General features: G+C 41.7%; 1 protein-coding gene across 3 annotated transcripts in view; it reads left to right on the forward strand.

Annotated features, from left to right (window-relative positions):
• Window positions 1-10,861, forward strand: part of CRB3 (crumbs cell polarity complex component 3) — a 32,036-nt gene extending 21,175 nt beyond the window's left edge. For all 3 annotated transcript variants that reach the window (XM_063449633.1, XM_063449634.1, XM_063449632.1), the window contains exons 3-4: window positions 8,364-8,395; window positions 8,955-10,861. In XM_063449633.1, the coding sequence (XP_063305703.1) occupies window positions 8,364-8,395; window positions 8,955-9,158 (236 nt within the window). In that variant the 3' untranslated portion in view covers window positions 9,159-10,861. The remainder of the gene's footprint in view (window positions 1-8,363; window positions 8,396-8,954) is intronic.
• The last annotated feature ends 403 nt before the right edge of the window (window positions 10,862-11,264 follow it).

Raw genomic sequence — 11,264 nt, forward strand, 5'->3', positions numbered from 1 at the left:
TCCCAGCCCCTACTCACCTCTGCCTTTCAGCTGATTGTTCCCACCCACCTACACCCTGTTATAATTACATTCTCCTTGGTGGGCCCTCTTTTATTTACAGGCCCACTCGTACGTTGGTTTCGGCACACCACAACCAACTTTGCTCACAGTTACTATCCATTACGTATTTAAATTCCGAGCACAAATATATATATATATATATATATATATATATATATATATGTATATGTATAGAAAAATGTATCGCCCCTTACAACTGATAGGGCATATCTTACACTGATAAAGATATTACAGGATAAGGCACAGCTGCATACTACACCACAGTTTAACCCCTTAAGGACCGCAGATGTACCAGATACGTCCGCGGGGAATTAGTGCGCTGCAATACCCCCCCTCACTGCCGGTGGCCCCGGAGAACACCAGGTGATCCTCCCCCAGGAGCGATCACTTCCGGGTTGCTCCACGTGAAGCCCGGCAGTGAGGCAGATCTCGAGGGGTCGAGGCAATCAGTGAATGTAAATTTTAGTTTTTTACAAAATTAACCCCTTCCCTTCCTTACCGATCACCACCATTCCCCCGCTGGCGGTCGGTCTTCTTCTTAGAGGGGGACTGTCTGGGATGACCATTTTAAAAAAGAAATAAAAAGTTAACTTTGGCCAGCGTTTGTGACTAAGTGACTACTACAAAACACTGGAAATACCCTATTTGGAATACCCTGGGTTATCTACATTTGAAAATGGTATGCCATGATAGGGTTATTTCACATTCCTGGGCTATCATATGGTCTCAAAAGGCAACACAGACCCAGCAAACTAATCTGGCAAACTGAATTGGGCAAGCCCTATATTGACTCTGTAACTTTCCAAAACACCATAAAACCTGTACATGGGGAGTATTGTTATACTCTGGAGACTTCGCTGAACACAAATATGAGTGTTTACAACAGTAAAACTTATCACGACGATAAAATCACCAGTAAAAGTGCATTATTTTTTGTGTTAAAAAAAATGCAAAAAACAAATATGAACGCTAACTTTGGCAAGCGTTTGTAGCTAAGTGGCTACTACAAAAGACTGGACATACCCCATTTTAAATACCATGGGTTGTCTACTTTTTTACATTTTTTTTATTCTTTATTTGTTCACTCTGCATGCAAGTAATACAACAAGTGGGCTACCGCCCTATCATTTAAGCAAACATTTAGTACAGTGTTCATAGTGGTTTAGGTATGATAAGATGCAGAGTGAGGTTTTTTGTTTTAACAACAAGACAGTACAACTGGTGAACTACAACGATAGTGTCCCTCTGGGGCACGTCTGTTCATCTCGATATGGGAGTATTTTTGTGCCGTTGGGCTTATGTGCCCCTAGGGACGCCACCCCCTCCAGGGTTAAACTCTCGGTGTTAACTTTATCGTGGATGCAAGGGGGTGGGGAGGGAAATAATTGAGCCAGCCTAAGGCAGGACATCTCGGGCGTGGGACTGCAAGGTTTGCGGGTCTATGTCCCTGGCATATGTATCAAATTAGATCAATAAGAACTATAAGTGGGGGTGTTTATCCTCCCACTCTGACATTGCTAGGTTTGTATGACACGAGATATTATAAAATTAAAATTAGGATTAACGGACAAACATAAGGTAGTTAAACAAAATAACATAACATTTTAAACTTATTTGTTTATGCACTGGTTGCGGTGGTGGAAAGTGTGGCAGTCCTCTGTATGGACAGGCGTCCGTTTCAGCTTAGGTCAGTCCAGCAGCCTTATCCGATGGTGGTTGTCGTCGTCGTTGTTGTCTCGGGATGAATTCCACTACTGTGGAGGGATCCAGGTGAGACAGGTTGGTCGGGGTCTCTGTCTGAGCGGCTGAGAGGCCCAGTTGGCTGAAAAGAGAGTTTAGTTTTTGTGGGCTCCTTGCCCGGTGAGTAGTCCCTTGAAAAGTTATCGTGAGTAGCCTTGAACCCCCCCAGCGGGGGTTGGAATGATTTGCGCCATGAGAGAGTTTTCCTCGTTAGGTCTGGGAACAAGGAGATGTGGGAATCCTCAAATATCAGCAGCGATCTCCCCCGGGCTGCTGCTAGCAAAGTGGCCTTGTCCTGAAGAGACTGAAACCGCACTATAAGGTCTGCGGTGGCCGTGGGTGGTGCTGCTGCGGGTTTTGGCAACCGGAATAGTCCGTCCAGTTTTATGTTTTTGGCCTGCTTGGGCTGTAGCAGTGTAGCCAGGAGTCTTCTAATGTAGTGTGGGAGGTCGGGTAATCCGATGGTGTCAGGTGCCCCTCTGATCTTAAGATTGTGTTTCCTTCTGTAATCTTCCAGGGCTTCCACTTTCTCAGCGGTGCTGATTTGCTGCTTTTGGAGGTCAGAGACCTTTTGCTCTAAAGTGTTTAGTCGGGTGTCCCGAGTACTTGCTGCAGTCTCGAGGAGGTCGAGCCTCGTGGTTGCACCCGCTAGGGCGTCCTTAAAGAAGGCTAGATCCATAGCTAATTTCTGCCTTTGTTCAGCGAACATGCTCTTTAGGAGGTCTGCAGTAATCGGATTGCCAGGCGGAGGCGGTTTGGTCATTCGCCCCGCGGGTCTGTTCAGGGAAGGTCCCTCTCCCATGTCAGTATAGCCGTCGGAGGAGGAGTCCGAGAATCCTTCTTCCCTCAGCGCCATTTTCTCCCATGCGGCTTTCTGAGAGTTCCGCAGGAGTTCGCCAATATCATGGCTAGCAGGAGCTTTGTCCGCCCTGGGTTTCTTGTTTTTCCTGCCCATTGTGGTGTCTTCGATGTGCAGCGTAGGTTGTGGGTAGGTAAGTGCCCAATTTTCCACCGAAATCAGTTATTTTGCCTGTTTTGGCACAGAGCCTTCTGAGGTGCGTCCGCTCTATTCGGTAGCTGGCTCCGCCCCACCTCCCCTCCTGCCCCCCCTCACCCCCCACCTCTCAAAGACAACATAGGCCCAGCAAACCAATCTAGCAAATTTCAATGTGCAAACGTGGAAAAGGGGAGAACTCTACATTTGACCCCTGTAAGTTTGCAAAAACCCATAGAACCTGAACATTGGGGGCACTGTTGTACTCGGTATATGTTGCAGAACACATATCAAGGTGTTCTTTGTCAGTAACACATAACAAGAACTGAGAATCCATACCTAAAGTTGGAAAACTGGAATGCGCATGTTCCAAATAAGGTATTTTAGTCGCCATAGAACCTGACACACCTGTACATGGTTGGTGTCACTGTACTCAGGAGATGTTGCTGAACACATATTGGGGTGTTCTTCGGCAGTAATACATAACAGGAGCTGAGAATCCATGCCTAAAGTACAATGTGCGTGAAAAATAACACAAACAAATGACTACCCAAAAGGTTGACAAAGACTGGTGGTAGAACACAATTATTGGGGTGTTCTTTGGCAGTAACCCTTAAAGTTCTCCGTACATGTGATCTTAAATTGCTATAAGTGTCAAAAAAAAATCACCAATAGTTTTTTTTTTTTATTTGGCATAGATTGGTGGTAAAATGGTTGCATGAAAAGAGTCAAAAGTTTATTACCTTAGGGTGTCTTCTAACAATATAACATGTGAAGGGTTATTCAGGGATTCCTGATAGATATCAGTGTTACAATGCGTTAATTGTGGGGTGGGGGGGGAGGGGAAATGGTTTGGAAATGGCTTTCCAACATGGTTTGAAAAAAGTGCTACTTGTACTTATAGCCCTATAACGTTCCAAAAAAAAGCTAAGAACATGTTAACATTTCTAAACTCGGGACAAAATGTAGAAACGATTTAGCATGGGTGTTTTTTTGGCGGTTGTAGATGTGTAACAGATTTTGGTGGTCAAAATTCGAAAAAGTTAGTTTTTTTTTTTTACATTTTTCCATCATATTCTATAATTGTTTTTATAGTAAATTATATGATATGATATGATATGATGAAAACAATGGTATCTTTAGAAAGACCATTTAATGACGAGAAAAACAGTATATAATATGTGTGGGTGCAGTAAATGAGTAAAAGGAAAATTACAGCTAAGCACAAACACCGCAGAAATGTAAAAACAGCCCTGGTCCTTAAAGGATCACTATAGTGTCAGGAAAACAAAGCGGTTTTCTTACACTTTAGTGCTCTGAGGGTGCCTCCTCCCGTGGAGCTGAAGGGGTTAAAAACCCTTCAGTTACTTACTTTAATCCAGCGCCGGGCTCCCTCGTTGCAGGTGACCTCTCCTCCCCGTCCGACGTCAGTGGAGCCGCATGCGCGGCAAGTGCCACACGCGCATTCAAAGTGTCCATCGGAAAGCATTTCTCAATTTTCTCAATGCTTTCCTATGGATGCGTAATTCTCATCCACCATCGCAGAAGCGCCTCTAGCAGCTGTCCAAAAGACAGCCACTAGAGGCTGGAATAACCCCAAATGTAAACATAGCAGTTTATCTGAAACTGCTATGTTTACATCTGAAGGGTTAAAACCTGAGGGACCTGGCACCCAGACCACTTCATTGAGCTGAAGTGGTCTGAGTGACTATAGTGTCCCTTTAACGGTAAGAAAATTGAAAAACGGTCTGGTCACTAAGGGGTTAAAGACATCACAGTTTAAAGGAATCACAGTGTAAAAGTACCATAGTATAAAAACACAACAGTACAAAAGCACCCTAATATAAAGGCACCACAGAATAAAGGCACCCTAAAATAGCAAAAACAAAGTAATGAAGAGAAAAAAAACATGCATGTCCATAAGTAAAGGGAGTAAAATGCTCACATCCTAAGGGCTGTAGGACAGGAAAAAGACTGAGGTGAGGACCTTAGGAATGGAGCCTCCTTTGGTGTTTTACATGTCCTATCCGCTGTAAGGGGCAGAGCTAATCCATTTGCATATGCTGCCAGGAAATCTAAATATATATATATATATATATATATATATACTTTTTTTTTTTATATTGTTTATGTATATTTTTGTTTCATTGCTACATTTTTATCATAAATCAAGTCATGTTTTTGTTTTTCTCTAATAATAAATCCATTGAAGCATTTTCTAGGTTGATGTGTGCAGTAGAGACGTCACTTTTTGATCATTGGTGTCGCCATCTTCCTAGGATTCTTTAAGTTTATGGGTCTCATGGATCGGATCATGGAACATTTTGACATTTGCATTGGATACTAGTTATGTCTTAACAGCCTTGCATTTGATGTGAATACAAAACAAAATCAGCTTTTTTTTGTTTGCAGTTAGGATTTGTCATTACTTCTAAAGTGACGGTTCTTTCATCCAGCATGAGGCGTCACCTGTGTTACTCTCAGCTAATCGCCAAGGGCGCAGCTTGCGAGCGGCATCGAGCTACCTCTGTTCAGGCAGGCCCGAACGTGCACTACAAATTATTTTACAGCATCACAGGAACTGGCTGTACAACTTTTCTGCAGAAATCTTCCTGAACTTCACTCTGCTCACTTTATCTCTATTTCCCCTGCAGGCTGTGGGTGGAGAGAGCAAGAAAGATTATTAATTATTTTTACTCATAATAAGCCAATACCTTATTCTTATAAATAATATTTATGCCTTGCCTAGCATACAACATTAACCCAATCTGCCACATTATCAACAGTGATGCAAGTACCTTGACGATTGACCATGTACTCTTCAGATACAGATATCGCCCACAATGCATTGTGGGAGGAGATAATGTATTTGCACTTGTTTTGGCGGTGTCCATTTGCACACAGGCTTTGCATTCAGCCCTGGAAATGGAACTTGATGACCCAATGTCTGGGAAGCCCCCCACAGCTTTACATTTTGTTTTCTCTTTATTCCGTGTAGTTTTCTCCAACTAATAGTGACTTTATTGCACCCCCCATTTATCCCTGATCAATTGTGGAAATATGTGAGTGTGGGCAAGTCTGTGTAAAAGAACTAATAAATGTAATTTTAGCTGGTAGAGTGCTATTCTAAATTGTATACTGCACTGTATAGTAGTTTCATTTTATTCAATAATCCAGGCACTCTGAGGGAAGTACCTTCTAACATCTCTCTCTCTCTCTCTCTCTCTCTCTCTCTCTCTCTCTCTCTCTCTCTCTCTCTCTCTCTCTCTCTCTCTCTCTCTCTCTCTCTCTCTCTCTCTCTCTCTCTCTCTCGTGTATCTAGTAAAGGCATATATTGATATGTGTGTGTGTGTGACCGATTTTTATATATATATATATATATATATATATATATATATAATACGCATACCGTACATTTGAGGAACACTCCAATGTTAAAAGTCAATATTTGGTTTTAAAGGAACACTATAGTCACCTAAATTACTTTAGCTAAATAAAGCAGTTTTAGTGTATAGATCATTCCCCTGCAATTTCACTGCTCAATTCACTGTCATTTAGGAGTTAAATCACTTTGTTTCTGTTTATGCAGCCCTAGCCACACCTCCCCTGGCTATGGTTGACAGAGCCTGCATGAAAAAAACTGGTTTCACTTTCAAACAGATGTAATTTACCTTAAATAATTGTATCTCAATCTCTAAATTGAACTTTAATCACATACAGGAGGCTCTTGCAGGGTCTATCAAGCTATTAACATAGCAGGGGATAAGACAATCTTAATTAAACAGAACTTGCAATAAAGAAAGCCTAAATAGGGCTCTCTTTACAGGAAGTGTTTATGGAAGGCTGTGCAAGTCACATGCAGGGAGGTGTGACTAGGGTTCATAAACAAAGGGATTTAACTCCTAAATGGCAGAGAATTGAGCCGTGAGGCTGCAGGGGCATGTTCTATACACCAAAACTGCTTCATTAAGCTAAAGTTGTTCAGGTGACTATAGTGTCCCTTTAACGTTTGGCGTATTCATTAACCCAGTAGATGCCAGACGCCTCCCAAAAAATAAGATTTACTTACTTCTTTCTCTAACAGTGAGTCTTCTCTTAAAGGATTACTATAGGCACCCAGACCACTTCAGCTCAATGAAGTGGTCTGGGTGCCAGATCCATCTAAGAGTAACCCTGCCTGCTGTAAACTATGTTTACTTTAGGGTTAATCCAGCCTCTAGTGGCTGTCTCATTGACAGCCGCTAGAGGCGCTTCTCACTGTGATTAGAAGAGGGAGGAGAGTCCCCAGCGCTGAGGGAACACGGCGCTGGAGAAAGGTGAGTGTTTAACCTCCTTCAGCCTGGCGGGAGTGGGACCCTGAGGGTGGGGGCACCCTCAGGGCACTACAGTGCCAGGAGTTTGTTTTCCTAGCACTATAGTGGTTTTTTTAATGCTGCTCTGCTCAAACCCTGGGAGACTCTGTTACAACATTTTCGCCTGTGTAGCCATAATAAATCCTTGCACCGGCCTGGCTATAAGCACCATGAGCGCGTTTTTTTGTGAGCCTGCTGAAGTGATTTGATATGAATTAGGCATCTGGTACCGTAAGACTCTTTTAATTACAGCAATTCATGTGCTTAGTACCAATATGGTTGATTCTCAGATTGTTACACATGGTGAATTATAAATTATAGATGATTGTTGCCATTGATATAGTTGGTTAGATATTGCATGATTAGAGCAATAGTAATATCGAATCCTGGTCAGACCACCTCACCTTGACTTTGGGCAAGACACCCAACAATATATAGGCGTACCACAAATCCTCATAGATTGTAAGTTTGTTTAAACAGGGCCTTCTTCACGTCTAGAGTAGTAAAGCGCTGCACAATATGTTGGTGATATATGAATAATATTAATTTACAGCTCAATCCTGTGTGTGATGCACCTTACCTGGCTATATAGAGCCCTTCAGATCCAATTGTTTTCCATCATGGAGGGCGAAGTGGATTGAAGTTGAACTGTTGAAGAAACAAGACTGCCTCTGTTCTGTGGAATTTCTCTTAGCTTGAAGCACTTCTGACTTTATCCCATGCATTCATAATGCTAAAAATCTTTCTGATGAGTTAATGTGTAACCTCAAGATTATGGATTATAGGACACTGAGTAGGCACAGGGATATGAGCATGTAAGTAAAAACCAGAGAGAGAGATTTTTTTTCCAGGAGCGTACTGTGATATTTTTGTTTGTCACATCGCATTTAACGCTGTTCTATATATTTTTTTATTGATTTATTGTATCTGTCAACATTCAGATTCTCTCCTCTCCCGCCCCCCCCCCCCCCCCCCCCCGATTTAGGAAAGGTGATATGGCCCGTCAGCTTCAGATGAAAAAAGGTTGGCAAACACAAGGGAGGTTAATGCAGGGCTAGTCCAGTGACCAGTGGTTAATGTAGTTTATTAATCAAACTAAGCTCTTACATGAATGATTTGTGACACCTGCTCTTTAAATATGCTGCATTGGATTAGAATACTTTGTAATTTGCTAGATTAATGTTATGTTTACCAAACCTCATGTGCTTTCTCTGCAGTCACAACCAATACAGATGAACCAAAACTGTCGGTAAGTAACATGGGGCAAACATTCCATGTTTTTGTTAAATGTTCTGATTTAATACTCATTCCCCATGTCCATGTCACTTTCTTCATTCATGTCACCATCTCCCTGTAGTCATCTTCACTGAAACCCTAGTCTCACTATCTCCTCTAATAACCATTTTACCTCATTTAGTAGTATTATCCGTGTTAGGCAGAGTGTCCTTGTGGTGATGATATTCCTCTGAGAATCCATAGCGGTATCATTTGCCCTCTGTTGTCTTTCGAAGGTTTGTGAGATAGACACCCATGATTCTCTCTGTGTGAGTCTCTGATAATGAAGTTCTGCCACAAAGTGAACTTCCGTTTTATAATTCAGGTATACTCCACTTTGACAGTCATCACAGCTGTCTGAAGCACAGATATCTAGCTCACAGCCCTTGGCATACATTGGCAAACACTATCACAATGGATATAAAGAGGCAATGCACAGATATGCCTCTAGAGGCATTTATAAATAAATAGAGAGCGTGGTATTATTACTAATGCATATGCTTGATACTGTATCTGATCTTTCACATCTATAGCAATCTGCACTCCTAGCAGCCATCATCGTCCCGTCTGTGGTGGGAGGATTAATTATCATTGGAATACTGATCTTCATTTTCATCAAAGTGCGTGAGTTACGTCGAACAGAGGGAACCTACAGACCTAGCCAAGAGGAACAAGTAGGATCGCGGGTGGAGCCCAACAGTACTCTAAAATTACCCCCCGAGGAAAGGCTCATCTAAAGTGGTCAGATCCATACACTACTCTGCTGAAAAGAGACTTCTAAAAAGTGTGTAGTCCCTCTCCTCTACCACAAAGAGACTTGTATAGTTAGGAGAGAGTGTTACAATTAAACCACTTTCAGTAGTGTTGATTTGAACTGAAGTGGTGCATGTGAGGTTGAACTGTAACCTTTACAGAAGCATACTACTGATCAGGAAAAAAAATGATCTTCCACCTCAAGAGAGGTCCAAGAATTTCTGCTATGGCCACTTGTGTGTCCACATAGTGACTGCCCAACACTCAGTATTACTTCCGAGACATAATGCCCTTTCTGTAAGGAATGGGAACTTAAAAACAAATCTTTATTTCATAATATCACCTCCTCCTGCTTCACACATCCCATAACCACATCCATCCTTACATCCCCCTGTCATCTTACTCTTATCTGGGTGTTTTGTATAGTTTGAGTGGGACCAATTACCAGTGTTAGATAGAAAGAGGTCAGAGGTGATTACACCAGTTGGAGATCAAACTGTTTAATCATGAAGAGGGTGACTTTCAGCTCGTGACAGACCTTGCATTATCTTTTTTTGTAATAACTGTAGATAGAAATATCAATTTATAAAATGTATTTACCGCAGTGGAAATGAAAATATGTATATAAAGATATTTTATAAATATGTGTAGACCTATATACACTCATGTGTAGAAACCACTCTTAAAGGAAACTGATCACCTTAAATTTAAGATTTGTGAATGTTTGTATGTTTTGGTCAGAAGAAATGCAAGAAGTAAGATTGGGCCTGTATATAGCAATGCAAGGGACATCTGCATAAATCGCACACTTTGAGCATGAATGGAGCAGATGTGGCTTTTGATGTTCTGGCCCTCATAATGAATGTTTGGACGGTGTCTGGTACGTTTGATTAACACACCCAAAGTGAGTGATGGCTTACTCTGGTAGTTAATGTGTTGTGTAAACTACATTTGCCATGTAGTTTAGACAGTCGAAGGGGAGGCATATCTTAATGGGAAGTGTAGGTCAAAAGGCTGTTAGTCCTCATCACTCCCTTAAACAATATGAGAAGAGCATTTGGGGTGCTAAGGTATATAGGACATCTGAGAATTAGAGGCGGTCTACCACTCCCTTAAATCCTATCCAGTGAATATAATGGGAAGTGTAGGTCACAGGCCATTTTAAATAGGTTTTACCATCACTGGTCTCTCCAAAGAATGGCTCAACTGCTTTCATCTAAACCAATCAGTGCTTGCTCAGTTGAGAAATTGAGATGGACAGGTATGCAAAACTTAAATTCTTTATTGTAATTGTTCATAATTGATATGTATTTTTTGTATAGTACATTCTGTCTTAATCCTGCTAATCCCCCGAGTCTCAGAGTGGGCCGCTCTAACATGCTGGGCAAACGCTTTCAAAAATGTCAGTACTGTGTACCCAGGGCCCTATCCAGATGAAGTTTCAATGCATGTCCAGTGCCTGACCGTGTGTGTACATTTCTGCCACACCAAAAGTGCCTTATTGCTTTGTGCTGGGTATTTTCTGGATAAGAAGTTCACCGTGGAACTGAAGAGTGTTTCTGCCAAATAAGACCATCTATGTTTCACTCTGTGTGGGGCGAATTGTAAAAAATAAATAAAAGTTTTGTACTGATCACAGGTTTTAAATATTCTACGTGTAAAAACAATAAAATTATTTTTTATCATATACCTAAGGTTTTGTGTTTCTTTTTTCCTCTTCTTTGTTTGTGTTTTTAGGTGGGGTCACGCAGTACACATGTTTCTCTCAGAATTTCACAACTTTGGATAATGTAATAGAAAGGAGCTGTATGAATACAGATATTACTAGGATCCCACCCCAGAGGGAGCAGCGCTATGTATAATGTAATAGAAAGGAGCTGTATAAATACAGATATTACTAGGATCCCACCCCAGAGGGGGCTGCGCTGTGTATAATGTAATAGAAAGGAGCTGTATAAGTACAGATATTACTAGGATCCCATCCCAGAGGGAGCAGCGCTATGTATAATGTAATAGAAATGAGCTGTATGAATACAGATATTACTAGGATCCCACCCCAGAGGGGGCTGCGCTATGTATAATGTAATAGA

Source organism: Pelobates fuscus, chromosome 3 (genome assembly GCF_036172605.1).
Source record: "Pelobates fuscus isolate aPelFus1 chromosome 3, aPelFus1.pri, whole genome shotgun sequence".
Taxonomy (NCBI): Eukaryota; Metazoa; Chordata; class Amphibia; order Anura; family Pelobatidae; genus Pelobates; species Pelobates fuscus.